The 15,083-nt window shown below is 36.5% G+C and overlaps 1 protein-coding gene across 1 annotated transcript; it reads left to right on the forward strand.

Moving 5' to 3' along the window:
• The first annotated feature begins 5,100 nt into the window (after positions 1-5,100).
• aipl1 (aryl hydrocarbon receptor interacting protein-like 1) lies at positions 5,101-14,794 on the forward strand. The gene is made up of 7 exons (XM_056473686.1): positions 5,101-5,311; positions 5,400-5,515; positions 7,839-8,018; positions 9,233-9,421; positions 10,976-11,152; positions 12,379-12,520; positions 13,167-14,794. Exons 2-7 carry the CDS (start codon positions 5,420-5,422, stop codon positions 13,796-13,798), a joined length of 1,416 nt encoding a protein of 471 aa, XP_056329661.1. The 5' UTR covers positions 5,101-5,311; positions 5,400-5,419; the 3' UTR covers positions 13,799-14,794.
• Positions 14,795-15,083: the final 289 nt, after the last annotated feature.

Genomic DNA, 15,083 nt, shown 5'->3' on the forward strand with positions numbered 1-15,083 from the left:
GATCAGACCCACTTACAGCCGTCGCACTGCAGCCGCAGGATTCACCATACAGCCATCACTACATCCACAAATCAACTACATTTTTAAAGCAAAAAATATTTATCTGCTTAGCCCTTCCCCAGAAACACAGAAGATTTCATGGTATTATACTGGTTATTTTATATGCTATTTCATATTAACTTACTTTTATTTTATTATAATTCACAAGTTCTCTATTGTATCATTATCAATTAGCCAATAAGAATAAAATCAGGATGGAGGATATCACTTGTGGTAAACTTAAAACCCTCCAAATGATGTAATTTTATTTTCTTTCACAGTCAAAAAAACAATGACATCTAAATATCAATTTAGCAGCTTTAAAAAAAATCTGCACCAAGTGTGACAAATCATAAAAATAACCGCTTCAGTTAAACTAACAACGCCATAACGCTTTTATGCTAGTTTCAGGCCTGTACCCATGGCAACACTCTGATAGTTCAGCTTTTGGAAGTCTTTTGAAAGCAGATGATTACAACTTTCATGAAGAAAATTCAAAACAAATATGTCTCGTACCAGACGTATGCTACTATTTTTATATATTATTTAATGATTCATTCATTCATTTTCCTTTCGGCCTAGTCCCTTTATTTATCAGGGGTCACCACAGCGGAATGAACCGCCAACTTATCCAGCCTATGTTTTTACTCTTCCAGCTACAACCCAACACTGGAAAACTCCCATACACACTCTTTTACACACATACACTATGGCCAATTTAGCTTATTCAATTCACCTATAGCACATGTCTTTGGACTTGTGGGGGAAAACGGAGCACCAGGGCAACACGGAGAACATTCAATCTCCACACAGAAATGCCAACTGACCCAGCCGGGGCTCAAACCAGTGACCTTGCTGTGAGTCGATCGTGCTTCCCACTACACCACCATTACGCCTTTATTATTCAAAACTTACAGTGAAGCTATTTATAAAGTGTTTTATTAATTTATTTGGTATTTTTCTGCTTTCTGGCGGTGTCAAAACTAAATAATTTTAAGCAGCACCCTGAGGTTTAGTTTTTATTATGAGTGAATTACATTTCTATATTTATATTTAATTGTAGATAAAGATTTAGTCATTTTGATGTGTTTTTAAAGCAGGTTTTACAGCAGCAAATAATTTATAATAATGTATTTTAATTTAAGCCTTAAATTTAGAGCCAAATTAATGTAAGATCTCAAGTCTAGATTGTGGCCAGCAGAGGGCAATATGCTATTTTAAATAAATCTAGATCAGATATGCCCAAAGTTGGCCCGTGGTAACCTTTGATTTGGCTCACCATTCCATCTGAGAACAGAGGGAGAATGATGGGGATGATTAAGAGATTGTCATTTCAATTTTATGTAACCTTTTATTTGTTTGTTTTATTATTAAGCTACAAAACAAGCTAACTGAAATTAAACGTTTCAATTGAAGTGGGTTAAAGGAATCCGATTTAGTTTATAATGTACATACTGTCACCTGACGCATAGAGGACAATGCAGAGACTTTGCTGAGCGAATCAAAGCAAAGGTAGACTCTGTTTAACTAGTGTATTCAGCACTGTTATAAATGTGATTGTTTTTATTGCAATAAGTTATAATTTAAAACGATAATACGGCATTAGGTAATACGATTCGAAGTAATGTTTTATGTTTATTTATAAATATTATTAAATAAATTAGGAAATTACCCATTGCAAATTTAATGTATTCTAGTTTGGCATATTTACCTTTGGCCCATGGCTATCAATAATATTTGGTTTTTGGCTCTTCATATGAAAAAGTTTGGGCACCCCTGACCTAGATGATTTCATACACCATGAATGCAATCTTCAGTACATTCTGTCACTGCTACAAGAAATGTGCAACATTCATTTAACGTGCATTGAAGGATCCTTAATGGGATAGTTCATCCAAAAAAACTAAAAGAAAATCCTGTCCTGTCATTTACTAACTCTCAGCATGTCCCAAGAATGCTGGAAACTGGTAACCATTGACTTCTATAGTATCTTTTTTTCCTACTACACTGAAAAAAGATTTTTTTTACTTGTTCAAACTACTTAATTAAAATGAGCTGAAACAACACAATTCCTGATATTTCATTGGCACAACTTGATTTTTTTATGTTTAATCCACATACATTTGTTAAAAGTGTTAAGTTAACTTAATCAATTTGTGTTGGCAATGATGAAAAGTAAATATATAAAAACAAACATAAAAACAGATCAACTGCTTGCTAGGTCGCTAACGAAAATCCAGCATGTAATACAAATTTTAAAAAAGGAATATTATACACAAATCGTCTACAAGGAATATTTTACACAAATGGTTTTAATACAAATCTTTTTTTATTACAAAAACTCAAATGACATGCATGCGTTTTATATGACACGAATGCACGTTGAAAGAACCGAGAAAAAAAAAGAAAAGAAAAAAAAGTATGCTGGATAAGTTGGCGGGTCATTCCGCTGTGGACACCCCTGATTTATAAAGGGACTAAGCCGAAAAAGAAAATCAACGAATCTATCCATAAATCCCTGCAAAAATAAAACAATAAATAAATAAATAAAACAATAAATAAATAAATCCACAAATCCCTGCATAAATAAATACACAACTAATTAATAGTGCAAGCTGATAAATAATGAAATAAACCACCCGTGTTGGGGGAATAAGAACATGCTAAACTGAAATGATTAGAGGCCGGTGTGCCATCGTTGGTTGATGGCTAGAACAATTTTGCATTGTATTTTTTGGACTGGCTTCTGATGATTGCCAGACAGCCTCTTTCTTGTTTCATTTGCTATATTTTCCTATTTCTCCAACATTGGTGTAATATACTTCATCATTTATCAGCCCGCACTGTTAATTGTCTCTATATTTACTTAGACAGGAATTTAAGAAGTCATTGATCATCCCTCGTAGCCGCCGTGTGGGCAGGGATAACTCTATAACAGCCAAGGGTTTTTTCCCGCGTTCGCCATGGGCGCTCAGTGGCTCAGTAGTTAGCGCGTTCGCCTCGCAACCAGCAGGACCCGGGTTCGAGGCCTGCGCTATTGCGCCCTGGCTTGACGCGGGGACCAGATCTCTGGACTGTCGTTTTCATTTAGCAATTTTCTTTTGCCTTTTCATCATGTCAAATTTCTAAATTTGTCTTCTGAAGGTTGGAATGGCAGGAGTGTTAGTAGTTTATGACAGAAGAATTTTCACTTTTGACTGAACTAATCCTTTATGAAAACTGAGGGGGCACAAATTCTTTTTCCTTTTGCCCTCAAATTTGACACGTGTAATGGCATGGGACCAGGGGCGTAGCAACCGGGGGGACGGGGGGGACACGTCCCCCTCACTTTTTTGAAACCGGTTACTCTGTCCCCCGACTGGCCCACACGTTTTATTTGACCTAGTGGCCGCAAGTGTTCTCTGATTTGTTACTTGATTTGAGTGAACGATCACTCAGCCAATCACAGCGCGAATCTCTTGAGCGTCTGCCAGGAGCTTCATTCATTCACTTTGTGGTCAAAGACAGGGATGATGCGGAAGGGAGCCACAGCTACAGCTGGGTAAATCACGGTAAATCACTAAAGTTACAGAATCCTACTTTTGTTCCGTTGTTGAGTACCGTAAAGTCCCTGGTGCTGGTGTCTTGTCTGGCGCTGAGCCAGAGAAAGACAGCGGGGTGAAGTTGGTTTTGTTTTCGGTATTCCTGACACATTCAGTGACAGACGGCATTAAAACCGACTAAAAAACCATTAACCCTAAAAAGATCTAAACTGTATTCCCTACAAAAAGACAAAGCAGGTTATGTTTCACAGCTGTCTTTCTTTTTTTTTCGCTCGATATTACGAGCACTGCTTGAGCAGTCGCAATAAGCGTTTAGCCAGAGAGAGCTCGCGCTGACCTAAACTCTCAGTAAGGGACCGTCGTAAAAGTGCTTCTTTTTTTCGTTTTTTTTTCTTCCGAAAACAAGACCAACTTAACTCTGCTGAGAAAGACGTGTTATATTATCACAATTATGCAGCCTTTTTTACAGCCTATTGCTTAATTTATGATTTAGACATGTAAATACACACAAGTACTAGTAAAACAAGAACTTTAGCGTTTGTAAAACACACAAGGAAGTCTAACAATCCATTCAAATATAATTTGCCGATGTGTTTTAATCATATCAGATACACATACTGAAAGTAACTATAAAGTTGAATCTACTCCCCTCTAAGTTCACCAACCACTTACTTGCATGTATTTGGGGAGTAATTGGTGAATTTACGTGTTGAATCCTGCGTGTTCTGCTTTTATGAATGAAGCATCGGCCGCAAGTACACATGGCGATGTCAATCTCACGTTATATGTGTAGTATCAACTTGCAATTTTGCAATTGCATTGTAGTATTTAAAAATATTTTCACACAGAGTAATGCTTAATTTAAATGTGTGTGGTTCTGTTTATTTATTGTTATTATTAATGTTTTGGGATTATTTTAGAATTTTGGTTAAAAGAGTATTAAATAAACTTTATTGCTAATAAATCATTAATCACTTTTGGGTGACCATACAGCTGTCCCCCCCACTTTTAAAATGGCTGTTACGCCCCTGCATGGGACAACATGAATGTCATGTGTACAACATGAATTTTTTAGTGTATGAATGTCAATAGTTTCTGGATTGCAGCATTCTTCAAAATATCTTTATTTTTGTGTTCAACAGAAAACAAACTCATAAAAGTTTGGAACCACTTCAGGGCTGGTAAATGCTGAGTAAATTTGTAGCTTTTGGGTGAACTATCCCTTTAAGACATTGAAAATATGTAATACGGCAACAGATTGTATTACCTTACAGTACTAGGGTACCATCCTAAAAGTGTTTTTACACTTTTGAATGCCAAACATGATAGCTTGATTATTTTGTCCCGTGAAATCAATCTGTTTACCAATATCTAATAGGGTGCTCAGATATGCGCTTGGCCGGTACACAATGTTCAGACATGGCTTGTAAAAACCATAATTGCGTGTAATTTTGTGTCTCTCTTGCCTAATCCAGGACAGTCTTACAAAACGCCATAAATAAGATGAGCTGTTTCACGCGTTTGTCTCAGCAGGGGCTCGGCACCAGCAGCATTGGGATCCAGCTGTCCACCACATGTGTGTGAATGGGGTCATCAAGTCCATTCCCTGACTTTATATCACATCCTTTTCTTCAGCATTTCTGCGGGCCACCATGTTGGGATGAGCAGAAGGTTCTAGGAGAGGGATGTAGAGCGAAAATGCTGAGGAAAGCCCTTCTGTGGATGAGAAGGTGGGGCTGTTGGGCCTAATCTTGTTATCCCAGCCTTCTTAATCCAGATCCAGTCAGTCTTTACACCTCTGCTGTCACACAAATACAGACAAACACACTGCAGACATCATGGAGTACAGCATGATTCTGGGTGTTGAGGGGATCAAGAAGACCATCTTGTATGGGGGAACCGGCGCAAAGCCAAAATTGGTCACTGGAACTAAGGTACAGCCTGATATATGGATTAAAGAGAAGTACTGTTTTGGTGTCCGGATCAAATTACTAAGAAAATTATTTTATAATTAAAAGGGGAAAAAACACACTCTAAAAACAGTTGGGTTGTTTTAAACTGAAATTGAGTCAAAACAACCCAGCTATTTTTGTTTGAATGGATCTACTAAATTGTTTCAAATAACTTTAGTGAGAACAAAAATCGAAATTTGAGTGAAACAATGTTAGTCATTCATTGAAATATATTTATGTAAATATAAAACACTACTTTTTTGAGCCCTGCTATTTAATATATTTATAATATTAATATTTATTATATTTATAATGTTATATTTATGTTAATATAAGTGATTAAATTGTAATTAAGATGATTACATTGCTGGCAAAAGGGTAAAACAAAGGGGTTTGACAAAGAATAAACATTTCAAACAACAATTAATTAGTATTTTGAGGCTAAAGTATGATTCTTATATAGATTCATTTAATAAATTCATTAAATTATTATTGTTGTGGCTGGAAGGGCATCCGCCACATAAAACATATGCCTATGTGTCATTGGCGGTTCATTCCACCGAAGGATAGTGAGTGAGTATTATTGCTGTAAAATATTTTTTTGGTTTACATTTATTTATTTATTTGTCATTACTATATTGAAGTTGTGTATGCACTTTATATGTACACTTGCTGTGCATTTGTGTGATGCTTAAGGACTTTAATGTTTGCAGACTGTTAGCTATGTGTCTCTTCTGTTAAAGCCACAATAAGGAAATTAGTGTTGTGGATGTTTGTTTGTATATTTTGTTGTTGTTGACGACTGCTTGTTTTTTTTTTTTTTTTTTTTTTTTTAATTTATAGAAAATTCCTATAGACAAAGTATTAATATATATATATATATATATATATATATATATATATATATATATATATATATATATATATATATATATATATATATATTTTTTTTTTTTTTTTTTGTACATGTATTTGGAACAGTAGAAAGGTCTAAATGTGTCTGAGGATCATATACTTTTTTCCATCATATACATAATTGGTTGCCTCTATGGGATTATACAGCCTCTTTTGGAGAAGTTGACACTTTTTTGATTAATTAAACAACATTATATGCAGTTTTAAACACGTTTTAACAAGTTTAAAGTGAAAACCAAGTGGTCTGAGGGAGTTTGTAAAACTTGTCATTCTGCTTTGCAGAAAACAGCTTTTTCAGGGCAAAAACAGAAAGTGACAAAATGCTTAAAACTATGAAAATCATAATTCTTTCTGATTTAACGTCACATATGATCAATATCACAAAAGTAGCAGTGCAATGTGGCTGTATATCGGCACTGTGGTGGTAGGCGTGCGTTGTGTTGTGCCTTAGTGTCCCACCACCAGTGATGATATTCAACCACATTGCACTGTTATGAGTGTGATATTGCATTTATACAACAGTTTGACGGCATAATCATGTGTATAAAAAAAGAAAATCAAACACAGAGAGTTTAAAAACCCTTTTGTAAGAGGAACTACTTTCTTCCGCCATTCCTTCACTTCTGCAGCTAAACACCAGAGCACAAACTATTGCTCAAAAACACATCACTTTAGAGCTAGTATTTGAATGATTCTCTAGCGTAATGTCTAAAGTGATGACAAAACAGGTAATTTTGCTCACATTTTAAGATTATAAGGCTGAATGGCATGAAATGCCATCTACAGAGATATCTCCTAGTATTTCTCTGTTGCAATAGGGAGATCACAGATTTACTATGGTATAAATACAGCACTACAACATACATAAGATAGAGATTGACTTGGAAAGTCATTTACCTGTTTAATAATGATTTGATCAGCTGTAGTTTGAAATTACACTGTTTTTCTCTTGGGGCTTATTATGCAGTCTCTGTCGCCATCTTGTGGATGAACATCCTCAACCGTCTTTGCTCAATGACAGGCTAATGGCCGCCGACGCGTCTCTCAGAAATTATAAATATTTTAAAATAGACATTCTCCTTATAAATAAACTGCTTAGTTGCAATCTAAACTACTACATTTTCGACTAAAAAAGCCTCAAAAGTACATTATGTTGCTCAACAGCTGCAATCTTTGTCAAACTGTAGAGTCCTCTGCTTGTTGCTGTATGTGGGTGGAGTAATACACAAGGGTGAAGGGTTAAGAGGCTGTACAAGTGCTGTATATGCTATATATATATATATATATATATATATAACACAGTGCAATGTAACTAAAAGGTAATTTTAAAAATGTTTGAAAAAAGAAGCAGATTTAAAAGATCTCAATATGTCTCTCTTGTTTCTTCCAGGTGACGTTTCATTTCCGCACACAGCTCTGCAATGATGAACGTACCGTGATTGATGACAGTAAAAAGGCTGGGATGCCCATGGAAATGGTGATCGGGAACATGTTTAAGCTGGATGTGTGGGAGACGCTGCTCATGTCCATGCATATTGGAGAGGTGGCTGAGTTCTGGTGTGATGTCATCGTAAGTACACCATCCTCCATGAGGTCCTGGAGAGGGTAAATAAATACAAGAAAAAATCTACGTAAAACAAAAATCATAATGCATTGTTTAAAATAAATATTTTATGGTAATTGTTAAATATAATGTTTTATACTTTGGATTTTGTACAATTATTTAACAACAATTACAACCATATGCTTTTATTTAATTTCTTTATTTAAATCAAAATTATTTAAAACATATTTTTATTTATTTAATTTTTTTTACATTTACATTTCTTTGAATTACACAGCTTAAAAACTCTAAATTCTTCTTCAAATTCAGTTACAGAGGCTGTACAGTAAAGTTGTAAAAAAATGCATTTTCAAATGTCATTTATTGTTGTACTGTAAATGCAAAGTTAATGTTGTAGCATCATTACTTCAGTCTCACACGATCCTTCAGAAATCAACTAACATGCTAATTGAAAGTTAGATAGACAGACAGACAGACAGACATAGATAGATAGATAGATAGATAGATAGATAGATAGATAGATAGATAGATAGATAGACAAACTCTACTTCTCCAATTTGAATAAGGCTCTGGAAAGGATAAGTAAGGCCTTTATTGGAAAATATTTTAGCCATTAAAACATCCAATATTAAACAAACAGCCACCCCCTAAAACCATTAAATACCATGTGAAACAACTTGGAACATTTTTGTGCTATTTAACAAATACCGGGACACTCGTTACGAAACTCCCTCATAACAGTGTTTATGTAATTAAAGCTGAAGTAACCGAGTAACCCTTTACACAGTAAATGCTTTCAGATGAGACCTGGTGACTGACATTTCAGTCACTGACCTTTATGATTCGCTACAGTCACACACAGTTGTGGAATACACACTGGAGCGTGTCGTACACTATAGCCCAACAGAAAGCTTAAATCCTTATAAAACAGGATTAATCCGAGTCTGTTCCACATGCTATAATCATCATTTACAGCTGCCACCCCTGCTCCAACACCTGAGATAGATTACTGAACAGCCTCGAGCATTATGGGAATGCCAAGACTGTTAATACACACACAGTCATGAACACATCAGACACAAGGTTAAGTAAAAAATGGCATGCACTTGAAATATTTGTAGTTAATCAAATATAGAACATATTTACTCTAAAAGCAATGACTTATTTTACAGTTCAGAAGTTAGCTTCAGTGTTTTGTGTACTCTATTTTTGTTTTAAAGCACACTGGGCTGTATCCAATAGTGGCCAAGAGTCTGCGGCGTATCGCAGTAGGGAAAGATCCAGTGGACTGGCACATTCACACCTGCGGCATGGCCAATATGTTTGCTTACCACAGCCTGGGCTATGATGATCTAGACGAGCTCCAGAAAGAACCACAGCCGCTGTACTTTGTCATGGAGCTTCTAAAGGTCTGAATTCAACACCACTTTTTGGCACATTGAGAAAAACTACAATTTGGTTCCCAAAAGTAAACATACTTTACAATAGGTTTGCATTTATGACAAGATTTTACTTGTACGGTTATACCCAGATCATCATGAATTGCACAATGGTTTACACGCTACTGAATATGTTGTTCTGTCTATTTATTCTGTCTAAACCACTGGAAAACAGAACGTGGAAGCTGCAAAAATCATATAGTGAAAGACTTTGTAATAACAAAATGTGCAATTTTTTGACAAACTGAATTTATTAGATGGTAAAATATACGTATGAGTAGTATTATTGAACATATTATCCTAATTTTTAACTTACTTGAATAATCTGCAAAATATGTGTGAGTTTGGTTCTGTGGTATTGTTTACATTCTGTGCCTCCAATACGGTTGACTAGTGAAAACACTTTATACATCCAAGAGTTTTCCCCATTGAAATGTGAAATGTATCTCCTTGTTCTCACCACCATTGGTTATCTGAAAACATTCTGGACCAGAGGGGACCTACATTGATTATGCTGGACAGTAATCCTCCATAACTGAGTACTTTGTAACTCCAATAAATAATATTAGCGAACAACTTTATGTAGTTAATGCTAATATTAACACAAGGATTAATTAAGCTGTGTTAGCTACTATGCAACTAATCAGCAAAATATGTGAGTTTCTATCCCAGCTAGCAAAATTCATGTGGCTCAAATCCGGCCCACACCAGACACTTACATCCGGCCCACATACCGCATGGAATGATGGCACTTGGGCGGTCCGCTCCTGTTTGCCAGATCTGGGCCACAATTAAGCCATAGCAATATCACACATCAGCCAGAATTCAACCAAATAAACCAGAACTGACCCTATTCTGGGCCACAATTTGCTTTTATTCTGGCCCAGATCTGGCCTACACCTTACACTTGCTGGGTGTGGCAAAGTACAAAAATCCCAGCATGCATTGCAGGATGAATACATTCTATAGCTTGTTGATGCTACAGTTTTCATTCCACATAGGAAACATTAGGCTCACATTCAGATTACATTTTGCCATAAGTGGCAAATCTTTGCCTTAAATGGCCCATATAAGAATTTGTGTCTTTGGCCCCCCTTTGCCGTTGTACAGGTGGGCCACTTCAGGCTCACATTAATTTTGTCTGGGCTGAAGGAATAGAACCAGTGCCGCATAACTGCCTAAAGTGGCCCACATTTGTATGCTGTCTGGGATGTAGCTAACACTGCTTTAGTCTGGAGATTTTCAATATTTTTGAAGTTATTCTTTCCGGACTGCTCAATAATTTATTAACTTAATTGCCAAATATGCATTCTTCTGGGTAATTAATTGTGTATCACCAATAGGATTATTACAGAAAAGTGGCCTTAAATTGATCTGTGTATTTGGCGCTTAGTGCAGCAGGCGGAACAACCACTAGGTGGAGCTACGGGATTATTTTCAAGTCAAAACAAGAAGACGCCTATCATGTGTACTGGACATATAACATTTTAATGAATTTTAAATACTGAATTATCATGGGTGCAGGTACAGCAGCCCAGTGAGTATGACAGAGAGTCGTGGGCTCTGAATGACGAGGAGAGACTGAAAGCCGTACCTGTCCTCCACGGTCAAGGAAACAAGCTCTTCAAACAAGGCCGATATGAGGACGCCACCCTCAAGTATAAGGAAGCCATTATGTGCATCAAGAATGTACAGTCAAAAGTAAGAAGACATCTCTAAAACACACTTGGTAGCTTAAAAATGTCTACATTATGAGACACAAAACAGTTTTTACTAATTCTAGAATCTATTACACAGTACTTGGAAAAAAGGCTGCCTGTGTGGGCTAAACTGTGGATAATGTAATGACTATGTTGTAACCAAATATTACTAACGAAAAAATGTGTGTAATTTTTGGGTCATAAGTAACAAAGGTGTATTGGGTTGCTAGTAGTGCTTTAGAAGATATAGAGTTTTATTACGAAAAAGAATTGCCTTGCCAAGCAGAAAGTTGATTTTAGAAAAGGTGGCTGAATAATTGAAAAAAAAAACACTCACTGGCCATTTTATTAGGTACACCATACTAGTACCAGGTTGGACACCAGAGCTGCTTTAATCCTTTGTGCCATAGATTCAACAAGGTACTGGAAATATTCCTCAGAGATTTTAGTCCATATTGACATGATAGCATCACGCATCCATGATGCTAATTTGCCATTCCATCACATCAGACCTGGTGTGGTCTTCTGCTGCTGTAGCCCATCCGGTTCAAGCTTCGACGCATTGTTCATTCAGAGATGTTCTTCTGCATACCTCGGTTGTAACGAGTAGTTATTTGAGTTACTGTTGCCTTTCCTTCAGCTGGAACCAGTCTGGCCATTCTCCTCTGACCTCTGGGTATCAACAAGGCATTTGCGGCCACAGAACTGCCACTCACTGGATATTTTTTTCTTTTTATGATCATTCTTTGTAAACCCTAGAGATGGTTGTGCGTGAAAATCCCAGTAGATCAGCAGTTTCTGAAATACTCAGACCAGCCCGTCTGGCACCAACAACCATGCCACAATCAAAGTCACTTAAATCACCTTTCTTCGCCATTCTGATGCTCGGTTTAAACTGCAGCAGATCGGCTTGACTATGTCTACATGCCTAAATGCATTGAGTTGCTGCCATATGATTGGCTGATTAGAAATGTGTGTTACTGAGCATTCAGACAGGTGTACCTAATAAAGTGGCCAGTGAGTGTATGTCCAACATCGGAAAAAAAAAATCATTCATTGGATTTACTTTTTTAAAGCAATTGATATGGGCTGAATTTAAACAAATCAATTGAACACTACTAAGCTTAATTTGTTTAATTTCAGCCCATATAATTTGCTTGCAACAAATATTTTATTTTTGTTCAGTGTAGAAATTGTAAATGCTATATATCTCATTGAATTCTTCAGGAAAAGGCATGGGAAGCGCCCTGGCTAAAACTGGAGAAAATGGCCAACACACTCACTTTAAATTACTGTCAGTGTTTGCTGCGCATGGAGGAGTACTATGAGGTCATCGAACACACAAGTGACATCATCAACCAGCACCCTGGTGAGCAGCCCAAACTGTACTCAACTTTTTTCATGCACATGTGTAGATACTTTTAGTGTGCATGGAGAAAGAGGTTTGACACGTGCACACTAGAAATAAATGGCCTTTTACCTCCAAAAGTTATGAGAGATAAAAAAAATTGTTGGCTTTTCTTAATCCCTTTGCAAATGCACTCGTCAGTGAGGGTGTATCTTTGCATTTACAGTAATTTGTTGTTCTTTCTTTTTTTGAAACTATTGATTTTTGCCCTATTTAGCTTGTCTATACGGTGCAGTGGTGTAAAGTAACAAATTAATACTCAAATTACTGTATTTAAGATTTTTTCCCAGGAATTATACCTTGCTAATTAGTTTATTTAAAAAAAAAATCTGTACTTTTTATTTTACATGAGTACATTTTTGTGCCATGTCTGTACTTGTAATGCAGTACTTTCCTTCAACCTGCATTCACTACATTATATGTTTATTTTTCATTGTCTATGGTGATTGCCAAAGTATAGAAATTCAAGACGATCCCACTGCAATTTGTAAGCTACAGTAGTGGTGTTAACTTTTGGAGAGAAAAAGTATTGACACTGTGTTGGGTGCCTACTTCACCATTTATAATTTCATGCTTTATAATTTTCAAAGCATTCCCTGTTTCATAGGGACAATGAAAGCCTTCTATATGCGAGGCAAAGCACACATGGAGGTTTGGGATGAAACCGAAGCCAGAAATGATTTCATGCGGGTGTTGGATCTGGACCCAGGCATGAAAAAGACCATCAAGAAAGAGCTTGCAGTTCTCAAAATGAGAATGGAGTTAAAAAATGAGGAGGACAGGCTGAAGTACAAGGGCATGTTTGCAAAAATAGCAAGCGAGCAGGAATCTCTAGAGCTGGAGAATCCAGACCAAGAGATCCCCGAGCAAACGTGTCCAGAACAAGAGATGGAAAATCCAGAGGAAGCACCTGCTGAAGAACAAGCAAACTCAATGCATAAAACTTCAGAGGAAATGACTTCAGCACAATCAGATCCAGAACAAACAACTACTGCTCAATCAAGCTCTGATAATGTGATCCCAGAACAACCAACGACTCAGGATCTGACTCCAGAACAAGCTACCATAGAAGAAACTGCTCCAGAACAGTTCAACACAAATCACACATTTGCGGCACAGTCAGATTCGGAGGAAACATCACCAAGTCCAGAGCCAATGTGTCCAGAACAAGAAGTCCAAGATACTGAATCCTCAGATCAAATGACTCCAGGAAACTCACCGCCAATCAATGAGTCTTAAGCATTACAGATTTTTCAAGAGTGATGCAATAATGAAGGTATTAATGTTCAATAAGTAGCAAATATACATACTTTATACTGCATACTTAATTCAGCAATCATAAATATATACAACTAAAATGCCTCTCCACCTTCTCATTTGAGCACAGATTAATCACTGGTAGAATGCAAAATATTTTAATATGTAAAGTTCAATTACAGGCAGCACGGTGGCACAGTGGTTAGCAATGTAGCCTCATAGCAAGAAGGTTGCTGGTTCGAGTCCTGGCTGGACGAGTTGGCATTTTTGTGTGGAGCTTGCTTATTCCCATGTTCGTGTGGGTTTCCCCCACAGTCCAAAGACATGCACTATAGATGAATTGGTTGAACCAAATTGGCCGTAGTGTATGAGTGTGTGTGTGAATGTGGGAGTGTATGAAGTTTCAGAATACTGGGTTGCAGCTGAAAGGGCATCCGCTGCGCAAAACATGCCGGAATAGTTGGCGGTTCATTCTGCTGTGGCGACCCCTGATAAACAAGGGACTAAGCCGAAGGAAACAATGAAATAATGAAGATCAGTCACAATTTTGTAAATATTTCAAACCTTTAACCAAGGGAAAATGAAACTCTGAAGCTCGGATTTGATAAAGAAATGCCACAAAAGCAACACCTAAATAGAATAAAATGACAAAAAGTCAACACAACAAATAATTTATATTGCTTTAACTTAATTTATTAAGCTAATCAAGCGTCAGTTCTTTATGTTACACAATCTTTAACTTCCTGTTTTTAGTTAGTTTGATTGATGTAAGTTGAGATGACTCAAAGTTAATTTAACTCAACTCAAAAAGTTAAGTCAACAAGATTTGTTTCTTACAGTGTATTTATTAATCTTGTAGGATCCAATGGAAGTCTGTAATGCCCTTTTCTTCTGCTTTTCCTGTTTTTATTGCGAGACCGAATGTACCATAGCGACTGTAGTTTTGTTAATCAGCCAATAAAATAGCACTCACTCATTTGCCGTTGTGGTGGCTGATAATTCATTAGCATTTTGTTTCAAAACTTCATGATAACTCCTTTCATGTCCCAGTATTTATTCACTGGCATAGCATACAGTCTAGTAATTCATATATTCAATATTATGTTATATAATATGAATAATTAATCTGGTTTCAGTCATTAAAATTTTTAACTGACTATTCAAATGTATTTAATTAATAGAGCTCTCCTTGATAGCTATCGTGATTCTCGATCATTACTGTAATATTTCTATTGCGCTGAAAACTAATAAATGATGCCTTATTCTA

This window comes from Danio aesculapii, chromosome 15, assembly GCF_903798145.1.
Source record: "Danio aesculapii chromosome 15, fDanAes4.1, whole genome shotgun sequence".
In the NCBI taxonomy this organism is placed as follows: Eukaryota; Metazoa; Chordata; class Actinopteri; order Cypriniformes; family Danionidae; genus Danio; species Danio aesculapii.

What these genes read in the sequence shown, in the direction of transcription:
- aipl1 (XM_056473686.1), top strand. Translation starts at nt 5,420, where the DNA reads ATGGAGTACAGCATGATTCTGGGTGTTGAGGGGATCAAGAAGACCATC. An exon ending in AGTTCTGGTGTGATGTCATC is followed by an intron (nt 8,019 to 9,232) that starts GTAAGTACACCA and finishes TTTGTTTTAAAG; the next exon opens with CACACTGGGCTGTATCCAAT. An exon ending in TCAAGAATGTACAGTCAAAA is followed by an intron (nt 11,153 to 12,378) that starts GTAAGAAGACAT and finishes TGAATTCTTCAG; the next exon opens with GAAAAGGCATGGGAAGCGCC.